Here is a 23,673-nt window from a genome sequence, read left to right on the forward strand (position 1 = left end):
GCCCCCCACCCCCTTGTCTTTTTCCTTTTTAGGGCCGCACCTGCGGCACATGGAGGTTCGCAGGCTAGGGGTCGAATCGGAGCCGTAGCCGCCGGCCCACACCACAACCAGATCCGAGCCGTGTCTGCGACTACATCACAGCGCGTGGCAACACCAGATCCTGAACCCACAGAGGGAGGCCAGGGATCGAACCTGCATCCTCATGGTTCCTCGTCAGATGCATTTCTGCTGAGCCAGGACAGGAGCTCCAAAAATGCCCTGGTTTTTGTATCAAGTCACATGGTCCCCTGAACTTTACATGTAGATACCTGGGCTCCACAACCTCTAGAGCCACACCGAGTGCGAACACTTGAGCAGGGCTCTGCTGCAGAGCAGAGCGGCTGTCCTGGAGTCGGCAGGAGGTGGCAGAGGCTGATTTCCTTGAGTACCTGAGAGCCACCGGCATGCGCACTGGTCGCTACCTCCGCGCGAGATGATGACAAGCCAGCATCGTGGCAGCCTTGCTCCTCTGCTGTTGCCTGCCTGAACGTCAGGCTGTCACTGCGACACCCTGCGACGCTTTACGACTGAAGGGATAGAGACGGCGCCAGCGTCAGGCTCGCGTGATTTCCTGCCAAAGGAAATGCACAGGCAACGGAACCAGGGAAGCAAATCACTGAAACCAAAGAAAAGAACCCAAGGGGCCGAGCTCAGGACCCTTCAACGTACAGAGTGCATCTCATTCAGCTTTCCACACAAACACAAAACAACAACATCCCAGGTGCCTAAGAGCCGCCAAACTACAACCAAGCCGACTGCTGAGTGCGGTTCAACGCAACTGCACCAAGATGGGGCGGCTGGTTTATAACCCACGGTTTCTCTCTCCCTCGAGTATCCTCCAATCTCGCCTAATAAAATACCTCTGCCTTCTATGTTCCCAAGACATGTGTTGTCATTTTCCATAAAAGGAAAAAAAAAAAAGTCCAGATAATTACATCTTTCCAATGGCCAAACGTTTCAACTTCTGTATCCTACTTCCTACTTGAAGAACAAGTTCTGTAGCAGGTGCCAGGATTGCTTCCATCCGTCCAGGAGAAGATCTTTCGAGGAGCTTGTTTGGTAAACATATCCGGCAGACTCCTCTCACTGGCATGTTTTATGCACACAGCAGATGTAAGCTTGGAAAGGACTATATAAGTCAGCCTTCCAGAACACTTAAATGTTCTCTTTAAATCAAGGCGTACAACAAACTGGCCTCCGGGGGCCAGGCAGTTATCAGGACCAGCACGGTGCAGGGAGGGGAGGTTGGTGTCAGCGGGGGCGGGGGGGGGGGTGGTGGTCGTGGAGGACCCTCGGGGGACCCCGACCCTGTGGAGAAGGGGAGAAATCTCTGGAATGACAGCTGTGACTCAGGAAGACGGCACTGTTCCTGGGACATCTTTAAAAAAAGGCAGCTTTTCCCACCCCTTCCCTTGCACAAGTCACACCCCAGGTCTTGGAGAACTCAGTACACATTCAACCAACCAGCCAACCAGCAACATTCAGAGAAGTTGCCTTACTTCCGCATGGCGTTAGGAAAAGAATCCACTTAAAACCTGGGGAACTCTTTTTTTTTTTTTTTTTTAAATGATACCGAGGTCTAACGGACATACAAGAAACCCCACAATCTGGTAACTTCTGACATGTGCTCACACTGGGGGCCACTGCTGTGGTCAGGATAATGAACAGGATTCCGTCGCCTCGAAGATGTCCACATGTGCCCTCCTCGCTCCCACAGCCCCCCCACTGTTCGGCTTCTGTCCCTCCTCGGAAGCCTCGCCCTGTCCCTGCGGGAACGGGTTCCAGGCCCTAGCTTCAAGTTGGGCAGCGTCACTGGTCCAAGGTTGTTCTCCTTCAATGTGCCAGGCCTATTTGGGGTCTCTCGTCTCTCCGTATGAACATTATAACCGGTGGATCAATAGCTAACTAACCAACACGCTGGGATCCCGACTGGGGTTACACGCAGTCTGCAGATCGAGCTGGGAACCGACCTCTTGACGAAACCACGTCTTCTCATCCATGAACTTGGACTATCTCTCCATTTAGTTCTTTGATTTTGTGCATCTGAGTTTGGGAGCTTCCCTCACACAGACCCTGTACATGTTTTGTTACGAGATTTATAGCCAAGTACTTCGTTTGGGGAGGTGCGAATGTACATGATATTGTGTTTTAAATTTAAAATTCCGTCTGTTCCTTACTGATATATAGGAAACAACTGAATTTTGCAAACGCACCTTACATCTTGCAGCCACGCTAGCGCTGTTTATTAGCTCTGGGAGTTCTTCGTCAATTCCTTCGGATTTTCTGCCTAGATGATCACGCTGTCTGCCAACAACTTTATGTCCTTCTCAATCGGTATGAATTTTACTCCTTCCTCTTGCCTTACTCCATCGGCATGGGTTTCCAGTACAATGCTGAAAAGGAGTGGCGAGAGGGGACATCCTTGCCTCGTACCTGATCTTAATGGGAAAGCTTCAAGTTTCTCACACCTAAGCCTGAGACAGGGTTTTTGGCAGAGAGTCTTTATCAAGTTGAAAAAGCTCCCCACTATTCTGAATTTACTGAGAGTTCTTAATCCCAAATGGTACTGAGTTTCGTCAAATGCGTTTTCTGTAGGTATTGAAATCATCACGTGATTTTTCTTTTTTACTCTGTTAATGGCATGAATGACACTGCTTCTTAAAGACTGAAGCAGCCTTATAGACCTGGTATAAAGCCCACTTGGTCATGGGGTATAATTCTTTTTATATGTTTTTTGAATTTGATTTGCTAACTTTTGTTGAGAATTTTTGCCTTGATCTTCGTGAGAGACACTGTTCTCTAGCTCCCTTTTCTGGTTGTGCTACTAGGGTCGTGCTGGCTTCACAGAATGGGTGAGGAAGTATTCCCTCTGATCCTGTCTCCCAAAACAGAGTGCAGAGATTGGCGTAACTTCTTCTTTAAATATTTGGTGAATTCACCAGTGGACCTACCTGGGCCTGCTGCCTTTGGTTTGGGTAAGTTATGAATGATTGAGTCCATTTCTTTAACAGATAAGATCACCTATTTCTTCTTGTGTGAATTTGGGCAGGTTGTGATTCCCGATGACTTGTTCCCGTCATCTAGGTCATCAGATCTGTGGGCAACGAGTTGTTCCTACTATTCCTTTATTACCCTTGCAACTACCAGGGCATCTGTGATGACGTCCTCTCTTTGCTCTCCGGTATCAGTAATTTATATGCTCTTTTCTTAGATGGCCTGATTAGAGGATTATTGGTTTTATTCATCTTTTCCAGACACCGGATTTTTGGTTTTGTTGATTTTCGCTATTGAGTTCCTGTTGTCCAGGTCCTTGATTTCTGTTTTCTTCGCTTTATTTCTTTTCTTTTGTTCTCTTTGGAGTTAATTTGCTCTTCTTCTTCTAATTTCCTAAAGTGAAAACTTAGACCACTCATTTTAGATCTTTCTTCTTTTTTACTATAATCACTCAATGATCTAAATTTCCCTCTAAGCCCTGCTTTAGCTGCACCCCACAAATTTTGTTGTCATGTTTTCATTTTTATTTAGTTCAAAAAAAAATGTCAAAATTCCTCCTGAGATTCCTTCTTTGACCCGTGTGTTATTTACAAGCGTGCTGTTTGACCTCCAGCGCTCTGGGATGACTGATCTAGCGGCATTGCCGTCTGCCCTGTGTGTTATTTTTATTTTCTACTCGTTTCCTTTGTCGTTCCTGTTTTTTTTTTTCCTACTCTTTTCCGGTCTTTTGTATACAAATGCTTAAGATTTTTTCTTGTGGTGGTGAAATAGATGTAAAATGATATTTACCATCTTAATCACTTTTAAGTATGGAGTTCAGTTGTGTTAAGTAGATCCATAATGTTGTGTAACCATTACCACCACATAGCTCTTTTAATCTTGCCAAACAGTAACTTGTCATTCTCCCCAGCTTCCAGGCCCTGGCAACCACCATTTTATTTTCTCTCTCTGTGATTCTGAATATTCCAAGTACTTCATATAAACAGAATCATATAGTATTTCTTATTTTTGTAGATTGGCTTCTTTACAACACTTACTATAGTATCATTAAGGTTCATCTGCTGTAGCATGTGACAGGACTGCCTCTTCAAGGCTGAATAGTATTCCACTATACACCACATTGTGCTTATCCTTTTATCTGCTGATGGACACCTGGGTTGCTTTCACACTTTAGCTACTGTGAATGATGCTGCTGTAAACATGGGTGTGCAGACACGTCTTCAAGATGCTGCTTTTGGAGTTCCTGTCGTGGCTCAGTGGTTAATGAATCCGACTAGGAACCATGAGGTTGCGGGTTTGATCCCTGGCCTTGCTCAGTGGGTTAAGGATCTGGCGTTGCCATGAGCTGTGGTGTAGGTTGCAGATGTGGCTCGGATCCCGTGTTGCTGTGGCGGTGGCCTAGGCCGGCGGCTGCAGCTCCAATTTGACCCCTAGCCTGGGAACCTCCATGTGCAGAGAGAGTGGCCCAAGAAATGGCAAAAAGACAGAAAAAAAAAATGCTACTGCTTTCAATCCTTTCAATTCCAGAAGTAGAACTGCTGGATTACATGGTAATTTTATTTTTAATTTTTTGATGCGTTGCCATACTGTTTCCCAAAGCTGGCACACCACTGTATAATTCCACAACAGGGCACTGGGGTTCCAATGTCTCTACATCCTCATCAACAATTTTTTTTTGCTTTTTAGGGCCACATCTATGGCATCTGGAAGTTCCCAGGCTAGGGGTCGAATTGGAGCTGTACCTGCCAGCCACAGCCATGTGAGATCTGAGCCACCATAGCTCATGACAACGGCGGAAGCATAACCCACTGAGCGAGGCCAGGGATTGAACCTGGGTCCTCATGGATACTAGTCAGATTCGTTTCTGCTGAGCCACAAAGGGAACTCCCCCCTCCTTTTTAAATTGTACCCATGCTAATGGGTATGAGGTGGAATCTTACTGAAGCTTCAGTTTGCATTTCTCTGATAGTCAGTGATGTTGAGCAGCTTTCTGTTTGCTCACTGGCCTTTTGTATAACTCCTCCTTTGGTCTGTTCAAGTCCTTTGCTTCAGTTTGGGTCAGATGGTTTTGTGGCTGAGTTTGAAGAATTCTCTACACGGTCTGGATATTAATCTCTTATCACATATATGATTGCAAATGTTTTCCAACATTCTGTGGGTTTTCTTTTTTTTTGGCCACACTCACGGCATATGGAAGTTCCTGGGCCAGGGACTGAATCCAAGCCACAGCTGTGACCTACACCACAGCTGCAGCAACGCCAGATCCTTAACCCGCCACGTCACCGAGGGAACTTCTGTGGGTTGCTGTTTCACTCTGCTGATAGCATCCTTTGATGCACGAAATCTCAGAATTTTCATGTAGAATCCGACTGGTCTGCTTTTTGCTTTGTCGCCTCTGCTTTTGGCGTCGTATTTTAGAAATGACTCTGCCAAACCACACATCCTCAAGTTCTGCCCCATGTTTTCTTCTGAGAGTTTCATAGTGTTCAGTCTCACATTTGGATCTAGAATCAACTTTGGATCCATTTTTTGTATGTGGTGTTGGGCAAGGGTCTAACTTCAATCTTTTACATGTGAGTTTCTAGTTTTTCCCAGCACTTTGTGTTGAAAAGACTATCCTTCCCCCATAGAGTGGTCTTGGCATCCCTGTCAAAAATCACTTGAACATATAATAAGCGGGGGCTTACTTCCAGGTTCTCTATCATTGGTCACAACGAGTGTCTTTATGCAAATACCACACTATTTTGATTACTATAGCTTTGAAGTAAGTTTTGAAATCAGGAAGTTTTTGAATAGGTAATGCAGGCACATAGCACAAAATTCAAGCAGTTTAAAAAATGGGGGGGGGGTGGACACTCAAGAAGTCAGTCTGCCCCCCCCCCCCACACCCAGCTCTCCTTTTCATGGGCCACCACTGTGCTAGTTTCTTGGGTTTCTAGGTTTTATTTATTTATTTGTTGTTTATCTATCTTTTTGTCTTTTAGGGCCACACCCATGGCATATGGAAGTTCCCAGGCTAGAGTCAAATTCGAGCTGCAGCTGCCGGCCTGCACCATAGCCACAGCAACACGGGATCCGAGCTGCATCTGCGACCTACACCATAGCCCATGGCAACGATGGATCCTTAACCCACTGGGCGAGGCCAGGGACAGAACCCGTACCCTCATGGATATTAGCTTGGTTTGTTAACCACTGAGCCACGACGGGAGCACCCTAGGTTTTATTTTAATAGGCTTGATCCAGTTGTCCATTTTGTGGCGTTAACTACACTGCTCTTTTTGTATTTTAAAACCTCATTCGGGGCTAAATATCACCATCTAAGTTGACTGGACCAAGACAGGGCCGTCCTGAACGGTGTCGGAGACCGGGATTTAAGCGCCACGTCCTGGAAGATAAAGAGCAGGTAAAGAGCAGCGGAGCGGACTGGATGAGCAGTGAGGTCCTGCTGCACAGCCTGGGAACCAGATCGAGCCCCTTATGATGGAGCAGGATCACGTGAGAAAAAGAATGCAAATATGTACGTGTGACTGGGTCACCTCGCTGTGCAGTGGGGAATTGACACAACACTGTAAATCGGCTATGATGGAAAAAATAAAAATCATTAAAAAATGTATTTCCAAAAAAAAAAAAAAAGAAAAAAAACAGCAGAGAAGAAGAAAGACCACATGAAAAGGGAGCCTTGACGGCCCGGCCCTCAGGGGACGGCTGTGCCCAGTGTCCCGGGCAGACGAAGCTCTTCGCCAGCTCCGTGTGCCTGTGCAAAGCCCTGGACGCCGAAGGCTCCGTGTCACAGCGAAGCAGCCCTTCCGAAGCGGGCGATGCTCCTGGGAAAGGACACGGACTATTAAGTCCTGTGTGTGAATCGCAGGAGGAGGAGCCAGGCCTTCGAGTCCTGTCGGCCGTGGGAGGGACCGCAGGGTCGGTCAAGGGCCCTCAGCAATTCCTACCCAGGCCCCCACGCGGACGGCGGGGCCCCCGCCCTCAGCTGCTCAGCCCGAGAACCCTGGGGCCGAGGGCCCAGGTCTTCCGTGAGGAAGGTCTACACAGCAGGCTGCACGGCCCCGGGTTTTCTAGCGCATCACCACATCAGCAGCTTAGGAACTGGGGCTTTGCCGCAGGCTCGATCGGGCACCTTCCCTGGGATTTCTCGTAGGGACGGTCCCTTTAAAGAAACTGAGTGATAACGTGACTTTGCCCTCAATCGCTGTGTGACAGCCTCAAACATCCAAAACGCAGCGGAGAATAAAGACATAAACCCACACACACGTGCACAACCAGAGGAGAGGACAAAACACACGCAGGTCCTATGGCGACCGCCTCCTGATCCGGCTGAGCGGCTCGTGGTGCAGACGCGGCCACACAGCTGTCACGCCCTTCGGAGACGTGAGGTTTCTTGTGTCAGTGACACCCCAACAGAGCGGTCAGAATTCCTTTTAAGAATGAAACTGTTCTGCTTTTGAAGAACAGGATATATGTGATACAGTTCGAAAAGAGCGCCCTCAAAAGGGATGTGAATGAGCATTTCCAGTTCTAAAACGCTGAAAATTGACCTGATATTCGCTTCATATGACTCACGCCCATCTCTGGCAATGCTGGTTGCATACAGCGCCCGCTGCGCAGCTGCTCTGTTGCTTTCCTTTCCCCGGTGCCTCTGCGGCCAGGGCACATCCCCAGACACCGGCGTGGCGGGCAGCGCACCTGTGACGCAGCCGGGAGGTGCCCTCCTTTACGAGAAGGACAGCAGGGCTGAGGAGCCTGAGTGCTTAGAGTCGGCCTCAGAGAAGGACAGTGAGGACCTGGCGCTCCCGCTGCCCCCCCCCTGCTGCCCCCTCCCTCTCCCAGCACCCCCAGGCCTGCCCCAGCTCCGCCCGGTGCCCACAGACTACAGCTGAGTAGAGAAAGGTGCCCGGAAGAGGAGGTAGGCGACACAACATCCGAAACGGGAGACCCCGAACGAGAGGGACAAGGAGAGGCAAGAAAAGGCCACTGCGGATCAGACACCAACACCCCAGGCTCCCACGGCCTGGGGAGCAGGCACGAGAGGGGGTCGCGCGGGTCACTGGCCACGTCACCCTCCTCCGGGCTCAACACAGCAAGGAGCGATGCCACGACTCCGAAGACAGTCAACGTGAACTGTGTCCCGTTGTGCAGCTTAAGAAACACCATCTGGGAAAAAGGCTCTGGAGATGTGGCGAAAATGCCCCAGGACGATGCAAAATGCCCACTGCCACAGACCACAGTCCAGCGGAGCTCCTTTTCGATCAAACATCGCTTAAGGGGTGAGATTAAAGCCTCGCCAAGTTCCAAGCAGACCTGCTCACTGCCACCTCAGTGTCCATGTGGCCAAAGCACCATCTTCCCACCAGCAGCCTGGTTGGCAAGAACATCCCCATAAAACACGGTCACGGACAGAGCGCACGGCCTGTCGTGAAAGAAAATCAACGTGTGTTTCAAGGAGTAAAACCCGTTCGCTAACCAGAGGCTTCTGTGCTGAGTTTTGTTAATATTATACAAGACCTGAAACGGCAGAGGAAGACGCCAAAGAGCAAAGCGTCCCCGCGCTGTGGCTCATCCGGGCAGAAGGCGGGCTGGACGCGACACCCGCGTCCTCAACGGCCTGCACCTGCTCTCCTGGGCCAACGCAAACCCGGACCGCCCTGCCCCTCTCTCACTGAATTCTGATTTTCTCCAAAGTCATGGGGCTAGGGTCTCTTAAAATAAACAATTTCCATGCAACCTAATACTCTGGGCTCAAAACCCTCGAAAGGAAGGAGGGACAGCCCAAGTTAAGTATGCGGCGTTCTTAGATTGAAGGATGACGCACATCCGGCAAAGGAGCCGACCACGCAAGGAAACATGTTTTCTCAGAGAAACGCAGGAGGACGAAGGGCAGGAGGGAGCCCAGGGCTAAGAGGTGGTGCGTGAGGAAGAGGGAGGGGGGACAGGGACCTGGCTAAGAACTGAGCGTCCGAGCCCCCGGCCCCCCGAGTGATGCTATCAGCGGTGGGCCCTCGGGGAGGTAACTGGGTGTGGATGAGGCCCTGGGGCAGAGTCCCCACCCTGGGCTCAGTGTCCTTGTGGGAAGAAGGGGGACCAGGGCTCGCTCTCCGCAAGGGCACCGAAAGGGCACCCAGGCGAGCACACAGAGAGGGCGGCATCCGCACACCAGGAACTGGGCCCCTGCCAAGAACCAGACGTGCTGCCAGCACCGTGGGCTTGGACTCACAGCCTCCAGGACTGTGAGAAATAAGCACCTGCTGTCGAAAGCACCAGCCCGAGGCTCCGTGTCCAGCAGCCCCAGTCGCCCGACAGACACCAGATTCCTCGGGGCAACAGTGCTGTTGGGAAACGCCCACCCAGATGGCAGAGGCTCATAAATAACACGTCTGGAGAGTGCCCTTCGTGGCTCAGTGGTTAACAAACCCGACTAGGAACCATGAGGATGCGGGTTCGACCCCTGGCCTCGCTCTGTGGGTGAAGGATCTGCTGTTGCCGTGAGCTGTGGTGCAGGTCGCAGACGCGGCTCAGATCCCGTCCGTGTGGCTGTGGCTGTGGTGTAGACCTGCGGCTGCAGCTTCAATTTGACCCCTAGCCTGGGAACTTCCATATGCCACAGGCACGGCCCTAAAAGCAAAAAGCAAAAAAGAAAAAAAAAAAAAAAAGAAAGAAAGAAAAAGAAAGAAAAGCCCCAAAACAAAACCACACAACTCTGGTCTACTTCCAAACCTGCAACTTGCAAAACAGAGCAAGTTAATAAACACTTTTGAGGGGCTCCTAGTGATCCTATAGCAAAGATGCTCCCCAACCTCGGAGGACGAGGAGACTTCCAATCTCCTGGCCTGTGTGTTAAGCCTCGGCTGCCTTCCCCTGAGTCCCTTGGGGACATGCGCTCACGCCCTCTCGCTCGCGTGCGTTCACACACACACACACACACCCTACAGCACCCGAACCTTCCCACGACTCACTGGGACCCACCTGCTCAACTGCTAACACCCATCTGCTGGAAAGGTCTAGTGCCAACAGACTCAACAAAGACAAAGGCACATTTCACCAAAATTAAAGAAAAAAAAAAAAAAAAAGGCCCAACAACCAACCATTTCAACCGGCTCTAACGGGACACTCTCAGAAAAGCTTTTTTAAAGGCAGCCAGAATAGAGCGACCCTTGCTTTTTCCAGATGCCTCCTCTGTGACCGTTAACTAAGTGCTCAGATTCTGACGGCGACTTCTGGGTTTTAGGGAGTATCCGAAATTTAAGCGGGAGGTCCAAACGAAAATGAGCCAGAAGAAAGTCAGCCTCCAGGCCAGAGTCTGTGGACTCCGAGAAGAACAATTCCCTCCCACTTGGCTCTGCCTCAAAAATGGGTTGACAACATCAGTCCTCAGGGGACCGCAAATCAAAACCACAAGGAGAAAAACAAAACAAAGCCGGGGGACTCACACTTCCGATTTCAAAACTACTACAAAATTACGGTAATTCAAACAGTGTGTTACTGACATAAGAACAGATATATCAACCAATGGAACAGAGGTAAGATCCAGAAAGGAGGCTTGAACGACCAGCTGATTTTCGTCAAGGGTGCCAAGGCCGCTCGACGGGGATAGGACAGATGGTCAACCCCGAGCGCCAGGACAACCCACGTCCACGCAAGAGAAGGAGGCGGGACCCTCCTCTCTCCGCACGCAGACGCTCCAGGTGGATCGACAGCCAGACGCAACCCAACAAGGCAGGTGTGAGAGGAAGCGTGGGGGGGACCTTCCTGATCTTGGATTTGGCGATGAGTTCTTAGATTTGACACCCAAAGCATGACCAACAAAAGGAAAAACAAAACCAAACAAACACACCCAGATTAAATTAGTTTCCATTCGTTCTTGTTTCAAACCCGCCATCTGGAACCCCCTTCCTCTTGCTCCCAGGGTGGCCCTTTCAGTTCCTTGAGGGAGGAATTTGATGGCGGTCAACCTTCTGCCTGAAAATGTCCCTCTTTTGCCGTCAGTTGCACAGACCGCACTCGATTAGGTTGCTCTCACGGACGCCAGCTCAGAGGATCCCTTACTCTTTCCGGCTGCTGTCGTAGCTTTTAGGAAGAAAGCCGTCAAACTGCCGCGTACTCAAAGTTCATCTTTTCCTTTCTCCGTAGCTTCTTTCAAGGTTTTCCCTGGGGAGTTCCTGTTGTGGCGTCGCACAAACAAACCCAACTAGTATCCATGTGGGTGCAGGTTCCATCCCTGGCTTCAATCAGGGGTTCGGGACTCTGGCGTTGCCGTGAGCTGTGGTGTAGGTCACAGATGAGGCTCGGATCCCGCGTTGCCGTGGCTGTGGTGCAGGCCAGCGGCTGCAGCTCTGAGATGACCTCTGGTCTGGAAGCTTCCGTATGCCTCGGGTGCATCCACAAAAACAAAACCAAAAATTTCTGTCTTCAATTTTCCATAGTTTTGTTACGATCTAGTTACACCTTCTTTATTATTATTACAATCTTGCCTGGAATTCATTGGGACTCTTGCCCCTGAGGCTTGACACACGCTGTCAGCCACACGTTACCCGTGCAAACACCCCAGCCTTCTGCCTTCCTCAGAGTCCCGCGTAAGTGTGCGTCAGACTTTCTCACGCCCTCCTCCGTGTCTCTCAACCTGACTTGTGTATCTTCCCTGCTTCTGTTGCTCTGTTCAGCATTCTCGATGCTTCCTTCCAATATTTCTTTTACGCTATGAATACTCTCTTTTATGGGGTACAAACTACTGAGTATTTTGGTTCTTGTATTCTTCAATTCTAGAAGTTCTAGTTTGTTCTTTTAAAATATGTTACACCACTTTTAGGGACGTTCCCGTTTTTCTAAAGATATTTTCTAACTTTTCTTTATACACATATAAAGTTATCTGTGAACAGATGTGTTTTTTTTTTTTTTGGTCTTTTTATTTAGGGCCGCTCCCACGGCATAGGGAGGTTCCCAGGCTAGGAGTCGAATCAGAGCTGTAGCCGCCAGCCTACACCGCAGCCACAGCAACGTGGGATCCAAGCCCCATCTGCGACCCACACCACAGCTCAGGGCAATGCTGGATCCCCAACCCTCTGAGCGAGGCCGGGGACCAAACCCGAAACCCCATGGTCCCCAAGTCAGATTTGTTTCCGCTGCGCCAGGACGGGAACTCCAACAGAGGTGCTTTAAAATCTGCGTCTGGCAAGTCTAACACCGGAAGACTGGATTTATTTCTGCTGTTTGTTCTTTCTTCCAATTCCGGGCATCGTGCCTTTCTCCTTGGGACAGGGCTTTCTCTGTGATGCCCTCTGTCCTTAGAAATGTCGTTTGTTGGGATGCTCCCTGGCTTAGGATTCCAGTGTCTTTTCCAGGGAGGGCTTCCGGTTTCTCTTTGGGCACACAACCTGTCCCCACCTGCCTGCTGTCACTTTAACCGGCTTTAGAGCGTTGGGGTTCGTGAACTGCTCTTGTAAATGTGGGCGGCAGGGGAGCCAGCCCACAGGCGGGGTTTCGTTTGCCTCGTCCCCTGCCCTGTCCTGGCTCAGCAGCCAAGCAAGGCTCTCCTTCCCCCTCTCTCGTGGGTTTACTTTTGGCTCGTGGGCACCTTCTGAGGTCAGCTGATTAGGACAGAGTCTCCTGCAGATTCCTCAGCCCTGAAGATCTTCAATTTCCACCTCTTTTGAGACTCTGAAAAATCTGTCAAACGTTGCAGCTCATGGAGTTCCCTGGTGGCTCAGAGGGTTAAGGATCCGGAATCGTTGCTGCTGTGGCACGGGTGTGATCCCTGGCCTGGGAACGTCCGCGTGCCAAAGGCGTGGCCAAAATGCCCCCGAAACAGAAAACACTGACGCTCAGGTTCACGGCTTCGACCACCAGCTGCCTCAGCGAAAACCAGCTGCTCAGCGTCTGCTGCTCTCGAGGTTCGACCTGGGACGCCTCACAATCTTGCCAGAGTTGAGACGCTCTCGCCAGGTGATTTTTAGCACTTTATCCAGCACTTTAGATTCTTTTCAGCAGAATTCTCCAGACGACCAGTCCCCGGAAATGAGAAGCCGGAAATCTCGCCATCGCCGCTTGAGGAGACATTGCCCGGACGCCGCCAGAGCAGGGGGCACCTGACGTTTTCACACAAACCGGGACACTGAATGGCCTTGTGCTCCTGCCGCCTGCGTGTACGATGGGCCCCCTTGCCTCGGACTCTGTCAGCCGCGCACGCCAGTGACCACCACCGACGAACCCACAAAAAAGGACCTCTGCACTGTTTCCTTTGCCTTTCCAGGGTCAGAAGCCAGGCTGGTCGTCCTTTCTTCTTTCACGCAGCCTTGTGTCCCAAGGGTTCCCTCAGGAAGCCTGCGGCGGTCTTAAAACATTCCCTTCACAGCTTAGAAACACCTGTTACATGTGGCGATTTTTTCCTAATTTGTCATTTGCCTTTTAACCGTGTTTACACTGACTTTCCCATTCCAAAGCTAAAAAAGTTTCCTTGGCCAAAGCCATTTTTCTTCTCCTTTGGGTTTCTAGCCTTGTTCTCACGCAAAACATTCCATTATTATTTCCAGTATAGATCATCCTTCCACCCTGGGCCATTATGCCACTGCCTTACAAACTTCCGGAGGTAAAGTTTGTTTGTTTATTTATTCATTCATTCATTTATTTATTTTTTCATTCATTTATTTGTGTGTGTGTGCGCGTGCGCATGTTTTTTTTAGGGCTGCACCCCCAGCACATGGAGGTTCCCAGGCTAGGGGGTCAAATTGGAGCAGTAGCTGCCGGCCTGCACCACAGCCACAGACACAGCCACGTGGGTGGGACCCAATCCATGTCTGCGACCCACACCACAGCTCACGCCAACGCCAGATCCTTGACCCACGGAGTGAGGCCAGGGATCAAACCCCCATCCTCACGGATCCTAGTCAGATTCGTTTCCGCTGCGCCACGACGGGAACTCCGAGAGGTAAAGCTACACAGCAACGTCTTCCACCAGCATCTACGTTAAAATGCATACGTTCACTTTTTTAAGGAAGAGGTTTTGTGAAGCACGTGCATACAAGGCTCTGGGATTAACGGCACGAAGGGAAAGGCCGACGTCCTGAGCAGAACACTTGCGTTTCTCACCCGCACATGATCCAAGAACAGAAAATACCTCGGCTTCCTGCTTCTCGGCACCCTAGGATGGGAGCCGCCCCGGGGGAGAGCCAAGAGCGCCCCCCTCTCCGGAGCCGGGGCCGGGACCCAGACGCGCCGCCAAGGGCCACTCCAAGTCTCGCATCCGCATCTTGGCCGGCCGAGCATCAGCTTCGTCACCTTCGTCACCCGGGCAAGTGTCTTCCACCTCCAGGCCTCGGGCCGTCCCATCATCAAAGAGGGTTTGGTTCGAGGGTGTCTCAAGTCCCTCTGACCTTAAGGGCGAGTTTTAAGAAGACCGAGGTGTTCCCCTGTGGCTCACACCGGCCAGGTCAATTTCGTCTCAGAGTTAAAAACTCACACTGACCAACCCAAAGAGAGAAGGTAATTTCTGGTAACGCCATTTCTCCTAGAAACCACTCCCTAACTGCCGGCCTTTCTGACAGATAAAAACACGCATTCTTCACATCCACGTGTCCACCTGTCTCTGCGTCTAACTGCACGTGCCCCTTTATGTGGTCCGTCTGTCTCTCTGACCACAGCTAGATGGAAACCGGGGCACCTCCACGCCGTGGAATACGACTCGGAAGTAAGAGGACGGTCTACGGCCACGGCAACAACCTGGGGGCATCTCGGGGGCGCGGGACACACGTCGACCTCGCGGTCACCTGCCATGCGACTCCGTTTACACCGCAGGTCCCGGGAGGGGAGGCCCAAGCGGGGGCTGTCAGGGTGCGGGAGGGGGCGGGGAGGGCAGGCTCGCCCGGGGAGGGCGGCGGGAGGGGGTCCCTGCGGCGTCCCGACCGCAGGGGGGGGTCACGCACATCGTCCGTGTGATGACGGAACCACTCACACCCTGCACCAACGTCAGGTTCGTGGTTCTCACAGCCGACCGCAGCCCCCAAGATGCAACTTAACCGCTGCGGGAACGGGGCAGGACGTGACAGGCCTCGTTGTCCCGTCCTTGCAACCTCCCGTGAATCCTTAATTATTTCAAAAGAAAAAGGTTTTTTTTCAAGGTGTTAGAAAAAACGAGCCCCTAGTGACCGACCAGCACAAATCAAGGGACACTTGCTCCCAACAGAAAAAGAGGAGCCCAGGGTCTCAAGAGCACATCACGAAGAGAATAAATGTAAATGGGTAATGAACCCATGAAGAGAACTCAGCACCGGGGGAGCCGTCACTTCGCGGCCGGTGGGAACCCAAGGAGAAGAGGAAAGCCAGCACGGCCGAGGCGAGGAGGAGAAGCCCCACACACGGCCGGCGAAGGCGGCTGCTGGGGCTGTAAAGCGGTGCTGGTGGCTGGCCCCAGTTTTCACTATTAAGCCACAATCAAACGCGAACTCAAGACCTGTGAACTCAACTAGTCCCCAGCCAGCCCCAGGGGGCAGGGGTCTCGCAGCATTCCTACTGCTCGGGGAAAGCCTGGGTCAGGTGTCCTGGCGGAGAGCACGGACCTCGAGAAGAGGCAGCCAGACGTGTGTGCACGGCGGGCACGGCGGGCAGGGGCTGGTTCCGCGTGCTCTGGGCTCAGGGGGCTGGCCTGGGAGCCACCCTCAACGGGGAAAATGGGCTCGCCTCCAGTGGACGGCGCTTAAAAGAGAAATAGGAACTCCTCTGCAGAACAGATCCTGACTCACAGACGCTGAAAACCCTGATGGTTTCCGAACGAGTCAGTTCGAGGGTGGGGGGTGCGCTGGGGCTGTGGGATGGAAATCCTATAAAATTGGATTGTGATGATCATTGTACAATTACAAATGTAATAAATTCATTGAGTTAAAAAAAAAAAAAGATAAATAAAATAGCAGGCTCACTCTCGACCGCCAGGCTGATGCCGAGGGGACCCTCGAGCTGGACCGCCAGCGACAGAGACGACCGACAGACAAGACCCCTCTCCGGCTCTAAGATACGCAGCCCTGATGCCTCCCACGGCTGCCCTGGAGCCACCATCCATCACCTGTCACCTAGGTGACCGCACAAGCCTCCACAGGGCCTGCCTGTTTCTACCATCCGTGCAGCTGCCCACGTGACCCAACCAGACTGTAAACCAAGCCCGATCATTCCTCTGCTCAAAGCCAGTCCTGCCGGGGCCCCTCCGGTGCCTCCGAGCCCCTCTGCTCTGCAGACCCGTCGCTCTCACCGCATGAGCTCACAAGGGGACAACGCCTGCTCCCGCCCGGGGCCTTTGCTGCTCTGGGCTGGAACCTGTCCCACCCTCTTCCCGTCTCCTTCAGAGCAGCTCTCCAAACACAGAGGCTCCAGCGGTACGCCGTGCAGGCTGCTGCCATGGCTGGGGGTCGCGCCCACTGCCCAGGTTCTCGACACCCGTCCGCCTGCGGGGAGGAGGAGCGGCCGGGGCGGTGGAGGGCGCGACCCACGGCCGCACCAGCCAGAGAGAGCAGGAAATGCAGCCTGGCCCCGGGGCCACCAGGATGCAGCCCCGCCTCCCCCAACACTCAGGCTGGGGCCTGCCCCTCGCCCACGACTCATTTATTCACTGTCTGTCTCCTCCCGTCACAAAGTCAGCTCCACACGGGCTGGGAGTTGTTTGGGTGGTTGGTTGCTGCGATTTCCCTCGATTTGTAAGAGTGCCTGACACACGGTGGCTGCTCTGCAAACATTTGCCCAATGAACGAATTCCACGAAATGAAAAAGACACCCCGGACGGAAAGCACCGCCGCGCAGTGTCGCCGTCGGCCCACCCGTAACGCCGCGCAGAGCGAGGCGCCCGCTCCACACGCAGCAGCCCCACCGTCGCAGAGGCAGCAGCTCCCAAAGCGGCCCCGGCCCAGCAGCCAGCCCGGCCCCCGGTCCCCGCAGGGGCCCTGGGCCCAAGCTCCAGCGCACGCGTGGGAGGACGGGCCCGACGCCGGTGGCACGAAGTGGCCCTCAGAGGCGGGCTCTCCTTCCGCCCCTCCTCCTGCCTGGGGGACCCGCCTGCCGGCCACGTCTGGGGAGAGGAGCCGGGCAGGAGGAAGGGGAAGGGTCTGGACAGAGACTCACCGTGTCATCCATCTGCCGTGTGTCCGGGAAAAGGAGGAGTCACGGCAGCTTTGGCTTTTCCATCCCAGGCAACCAAAGCTACAGTGACAGGGCGGACGGACGCCCAGGAACACTCGCCACCTGCCGCCAACGGCGGGAGAGCACATCACTTCCAAGCAGAAAGATTCTCTGAAACGTTCCAGACGGCACCACAAGAAAAGCAGCAGCTAAAGGCAGTGTCCCATTCCACTTTCTGGGGGTTTTCTTGTCTCCCCCGATCTGAGCCTTGGATTAGAGTCTTTAAAAAGTCAAGCCCACAGAGGTCTTTGTAGCAGAAGAAAGCACAAAAGGGTCGCCACCAACGGGTGGGCCTGGGGAAAGCTCAGGGCTGGCAGAGACCCCCTCAGCCCTCTCGGCACCTCCCGAGACACGGCGGAAAGGGCTGTTATCCCAGGCCAATGGGCATCAACCTGCCACGTGCCAAACATGCTGCTACTTCAGGTCTCATCAACCAGCGACCGTGAACCTCTTCCCCGGGCAGCTGAAAGGAACCGCCAAAACCTCGAGAGAGGAGACTTCTTTCCTAGCAGGACAGGGTGCTGGGCACAGAAGATGCCCCAGCTGCCTGTTCACTGTATGTCACCGTTTCCTGTGGCCTCAGAGAAAGTCACAGAAAGTTACTGTGGCTGCACATCAGCTCCTCTTGCATTTAGCCCTGGGCCCTGGTGTCTCGACAGCTCACGAAGAGAGCTCGGGGGAAGGACGTTTGAAACCCAGTTACAGTCACACCAGCGAAAGCACAGGCACGTTTGCAAAGGACCGTCAGGTAACCTGTGGTGTCCAGCCTTTCTGGAAAGCGACTGCTTCGTTCCTTTTTTCTAAAATGATGTGACCCCCACCCGGCACAGGCCGAGGTGTGTTTCTGGGAGGAGAAGGAGAAGCTGGGCCAGTGCCTGAGCCCCGAGCGTCACCAAAGAAACATTCCAAGCCTGAGAACTCGCAGATGGTGCTTCTCCAGCCCTGAAGCACACCCGCAGGGTGACGGGTGGGCGAGGACCCCAGGCAGTGTGGACACGGACCGCAACTCCCTGAGCTGATGCAGTTATCCCGGAGTCATGCTGGAGCCCCGACGGCACAGCATCGGTGGGTTTTATGTCAGGAGCTGGGCGGGTCATTCCTGATTCCTTTTATAGTTAGCACGTTACTCACCTGGCCGCAGGGTAATTTTCCTCTTGAAACCTCCCAGGCGTTGGGTCTGAGGCAGCCACCGCCACACACACAGCCGTGACGGGTAACTCCGTCCGCATCCAAAATGCAGCCTCGCCTCTGGCCCTTCTAGAAGTCTCTGGCAACATCGCCAGACGCAGTGCTTCTGAGCCCAACAGGAAAAAAGAGTCTCTGCAATAAGCAGAATCACCTGACTTCCAGAAATCAGGAAATATGTGCCGTCAACCAAACTCCCCGCCTCTGAGCTCAGTCTCGAACCCCATCTTACAAAGTCCAAAGGATGAAGAAACGTTCGAGAAAGCGTGACCCTGTCGCGGGAACTGGAAGGCAGTGAAAAAAGACCCCACGGTCCAGGGAACTTGCTTAACATCCCAGAATCGGGAAGCAAGAAGCAGCGGAGGAGAGGCGTCCTCTCTGTGTGTGTGAACGGGGTCTCTGCAAAGCCCCCAAACGTCTGGATGAGCAAATGCTCCGTGGCCAGACAAGAAGACGCGACGGGAGGACTCCAGCAGAGGTACCAACCGCCCTGGCACCTGCCTGACCCTCTAGGCAGAGAGGCAGCTCATCTGCAGTGATGGCAAGTTGCTCAGCGCAGCCGACCGGCTGCAGTTTCCAGCACGGCCCTAAAGAGCGGAGGGCGGCGCACACGGCGTGTCTGGAAGCAGTTAACTGGGTAACGAGCAAAGGGCTGTGCAGAGGAGCGGCATCGGTGGCTCCCAGGACGAAGGCCGCGTGTCAGACCCCTGCCCTGGTCTCAGTCTCCACGGCCCCACGGCCTTGGCCCTGGCTCGCCCCTTCAGCGCCCTCATGCACTATGGGCAGTGGTTCCTGGAACACTGCACCTGCTCCGCTCTGCTGCAGAACCGCACCGGCCCTCTGCTTACAGGTCACTCCGAGCTGCTCGGTGCGGCCCGCATGGCCCATGGGCACCGCCGGCTGACCCCTGCCCCGCCCGGCCGCGAGGAGCTTGCCCAGGCCTGAGCAGCCCTGCACGGCCCGCCCCCGGCCCGAGCCGGCCCCTCCCTGCTCCAGGAGGCCCTGGGCGCCACTTAGGCTTTGTTCTGCTGCCCCCACTCCGCACCCAGGAGGAGCCAGGCCAGACCTGACCCAGCCTGGCGGGGCGGGGGCGGAGCCAAGGAAGGGGCAGAGCGGCCGGTTCCCAGTGCACACAGGCTCCCGCCTTGCCCGCCGTCCCGACTTAGCTTCCAGCCACTCAAGGCCCTTTCCTGCTGCGGGCAGCGTGACTTGGGACTCCTCTAACCTGCACACAAAAGCAGCCCAGCTTCCCGCGGGCAGCACCGCTGCTTGGGCGGCGCTGAGGTCCCGCACCCCTCGAGCAAGGCTGCCTCTGCGACCTCACCCCCAGCAGGGCCCCCGGGTCACTTCCACTCATCTTTAGAAACCTCCTCCAAGAACAACTCCCTGCCTCCGTCAGGCGGAATCGCCTGCTTCCCCCCTTAGCCCCGGTGCAGCCAGGTATTCTGGATGACACTTCTTGGCGCGTTTTTAGGCAATTATGTGCTTGTGTCTTTGCCACAGCAGCTTTCTGAGAAAGCTGAACGGGACCTCAGCAGAGTGCCTGGCACGCAGAAAAGGCCGAGTGACACAACACCAGCAGACCGCCTGGCAAGGAGGCCCACGGTGTACACACCCACGGCCACGGTCGGTGCCGCAGTCACACACAGGCCGCCGGTCTAGCACCCGGCCCCAGCTCCAACGGTGGGAGAGGGCCGCTACGTCACGGAAACGCTGCCCAGTGCTGCAGGATAAGCACGTTCCCTAATAACTCACCAGATGTCTTTAAAAAATTCAAAATTCTCTTGTATCAGCAAGAGGGCACGCAGACACCACTCCGCTCAGCCTCCCTGTGACAGACCCCGTCTGCCGCATGTTCTGCTCTTCCTCCCTCGGAGCGTTCAGGGAGCGGAGGCCTCACCCGGCAAGGTCACCTCCCGGCCTTTGCTCACGAAGCCAGAGAAGTGCTCCCCGATCCGGGCGCTAGGTGACAGCGGACACCCGTGAACACGCGGGGACCGGGGCCTGGAGAGGAGGACGAGGCTTCTCCCTTTGGGGACAGGCAGGGTCCCGCCTCCTCTAGGCCCTGCCCGCTCTGGAAAGGCAAGACATGCCGCGCAGGTCTGCTTGGGGTCCTTACGGTTCAAACACAAACGGTGGATAAGGACCCTTGTCAGGTCCTCGCCTCCTCAAAGAGTCAGGCTGCGTGGGGCACGAGATGGGCACGCCGGGGTGACCGGCTCACCTCGTGCCTCCTTCCCTGATCACACGGGGGCTGAGGTCCAGGCTAAAGGCTCTGTGGGCACAGGCACCTTTTCCAGGACACAGGAGGTGCTCCATAAGTGTCTACTGAGCAAACGACTACAGAGAGAAATACGCAGACGGGCCTTGCAGGCAGACCCGTCCCTCACTGTGGCTGCTGAGAGAGAGGGCCGTGGGCAAGCCACAGCCTCGCCGGGCTCATTTCCCATCTGCGGTGCGTCGAGGGCTGGACGGCCCAGCCAGGAGGTCTCTTCCTGCCCCAGAACGCGGTGCCCGGCGGCGGGGGACGCAGACACAGAGGTCTGACCAAGCGCCCCACCTCGCGGACGGCCTGGACGCACTGACGTCCTGAGCACGCCCCGTAATAAGCGGCTCTGGCTCTTTCTAGTTCCTTCTTCGGTAAGTTCCCAACTGGGAACGGCAATTTCCACCCAAGCCCGGGACAGACTGGCACCTCCCTTCCCAGACCATTCGCGCTGATGGGGGCAGGGGGCCGAAACCCCCGTGCCGCACTTGGACGGCCTGCATTCCCCGGCTGGGGCTGCCCCTCCCGCCCCTGAGAAGATCAAACCTTCCTTTCTCGGCAACTGCATCTTCGGTACGCTTTGCGTCTTTCACTTTAAAGTTCACTTGAGATGCATGTGCACGTGAAAGGGTGATAAAAATGTCACCCACCAATAGACATTAAAATTAGTAGCAGGCAAAAGCTGGACAAGAAATAGGATATTTGCTTGGGCTCTAAGCCCCCCGCCCCCAGTACTTATTACCAACAGAGCAGAGGGTAACTGTGCACGGAGAAACCCAGCAAACACCACCCTCACTGAGGGGTCGGGCTCCGGTCACCAGGACTGGGCGGGCGGAGAGCACGCGCCCGAGAGGACACACGGAGTGGACACCACAACGCTTCCGTGGCTTTCTTGCCAACATCTCATTCTAGTGACGATAAAACACCCGGCAAATTCAAAGAGGGACTTTCTGCAGAAGGACTGACCGGGGCTCGTTCAAAATGTCAAGGTCACAAACACCCACGAGCCCAGGGGCGGCCAAGAGCCGTGGAAGCTGAGCCACAAGGAGGAGCAGGGCCTGTGCAGAAGCCCTCGCGTAAGCGATAAAAAGACACCTGACCCACCAGAGAAACTGGCCAAAGACGGAGAGGCATCTCCCAGAGAGGAAGCACACAGAGCCTGACACTCAGGGAAATTTCGACAAACACTTAAGGAGATACTTCAAACAGTCTGCAGTCCGCCAGCAGCGAAGACGGGGGAGGCGCGCGCGGGTGCTGCTCGAGACGCACGCGGACGAAGGGCACATGCACCGCAGAAAACCACCGGCCCAACCGCCCGCCCATCCGGGGGCGCCTGCGCACACCATCCCCTCCCCAGACTTCGTCCCAGAGAGCCCGGAACAGGTGCATCTGGGGACGATGCATTTGTGACGGCCCCACGCGGAGGGTGACTCCCAGGTGGACCCGCGGAGGAGGCCGGCACCTGCGGGCCGCCCGAAGCGGCGGCGGTGGCGTGGAAGGAGCAGCCCAGGAATGCGTCCCAGGGCACGGGGAGGAAAACGCGCATCGCAGGGCAAGACACGCGGGATGAAACCACTGACACGAAGCTTAAACCAGCCGACTCAAGATTCCACGACTGAAACCCAATGACAGCCCGTGGCAACACCGTACAGACGGGCCAGAGACGGGCGACTTCGACGCGGGACCAGCTCTCAGGGGCAAAGGGGCAGGGAGGCCAGCGGGGTCTCTGGCCCCCGGGGCTGCCGCCACCTCTACTCAGGTTGCAGGAGAAACCAGGTCCGTTTCTTCACATGCAGTTCATGCGGACGGACACTGAGAATGCAGAGCGGCTACACACCCCACATTCCCCGTTTAGAGACTCACACCCTAAATGGGACGGAGCAGCGAAGCAGACTAGGCTGCTTGAAACTTTCAGACCTGAAGACGAAAGGAAAGAATCCCGAGGGAACAAGTCCGACGGGGTCCGATTAGCTTCCAGGACGTCCATCTGAAAACCTGACTTGCCAGGCGGGATCCATACCTTACAAGCTGGAAAGCGGCCGGAAGGAAGCGTGAATTTCCCACCATGAGCAAGAGCTAGAAAACACGAATTCCTTAGGTGACACCCACACGGAGAATTTTAAGAATCCTTATATTCCTTGAACCAAAAACATTTTCCGAGCCTGAATGAATCCGTTTTGTTCCCTCCTGAATCATTCAGAGAGCTTAACGAGCCTCTGCTACGTGTTCTTGTTCCTAAAAGTCAGGATTTAGAGCAATCAGAGCGGGCCTGTACCTCAAGAGTATTTTTTTTTCTTTTGTCTTTGTCTTTTTAGGGCTGCATCTGCGGCATATGGAGGTTCCCAGGCTCGGGGGTCGAATCGGAGCTACAGCTGCCGGCCTGCACCACAGCCCACAGCCACACCTGATCGGAGCCGCACCTGTGACCTACACCACAGCTCACGGCCTCGCCGGATCCTGAACCCATGGAGCGAGGCCAGGGATCGAACCCATGTCCTTGTGGATGCTCGTTAGGTTCAATAACCACTGAGCCACGACGGGAACTCCATGGGCCTTAAGAGTCTTTAAGGAAGATCTACCAGAGCTGGCACTCGGTCCCGAGAACAGGCTGTGTAGCCCGGAGGCAGGGCTCACTCACCAGCTGGAACTCGCTCCTCCGGCTGAAGGCTTCCCTGATGCCCGAGTCCCTCCAGAGCGCGCTCAGGGCCGGGACGTAGAGCTGAAAGGTGGCGGGCTCCACGGGCAGCCCCGCTTTGCTCTCAAAGGCCATGAGGAACATGCCGTGCTTCTCATTCTCCGAGTACTGCCAAGGAATGCCAAGCTTCTCTCGCGCATCAACCAGAACCCTGGAGCCCTGGGGAGGAGAAGACACACAAAGGCTTTCATTGTGCTCCAGAGACGCCGCCGCCACCACCGCGAAGGTGGACACGGCCCTGATGGGTCATAAAGCAGGAAGCTCACAAGCGGTCACATCTGCAACCCGGGTTTGTCTCAGGTGGTTCTTCCCGGCACGGACGCCTTACTCCCAG

At 54.4% G+C, this 23,673-nt stretch overlaps 1 protein-coding gene across 1 annotated transcript in view; it reads right to left on the minus strand.

The window, feature by feature from the left end:
• Positions 1 to 23,673, minus strand: part of GNA12 (G protein subunit alpha 12) — a 103,078-nt gene that overhangs the window by 33,342 nt on the left and 46,063 nt on the right. Inside the window, exon 2 of the mRNA XM_047779443.1 lies at positions 23,283 to 23,498. Within this exon, the coding sequence (XP_047635399.1) occupies positions 23,283 to 23,498 (216 nt within the window). The remainder of the gene's footprint in view (positions 1 to 23,282; positions 23,499 to 23,673) is intronic.

The sequence above is a fragment of the Phacochoerus africanus genome, chromosome 5 (assembly GCF_016906955.1).
Source record: "Phacochoerus africanus isolate WHEZ1 chromosome 5, ROS_Pafr_v1, whole genome shotgun sequence".
NCBI lineage: Eukaryota > Metazoa > Chordata > Mammalia > Artiodactyla > Suidae > Phacochoerus > Phacochoerus africanus.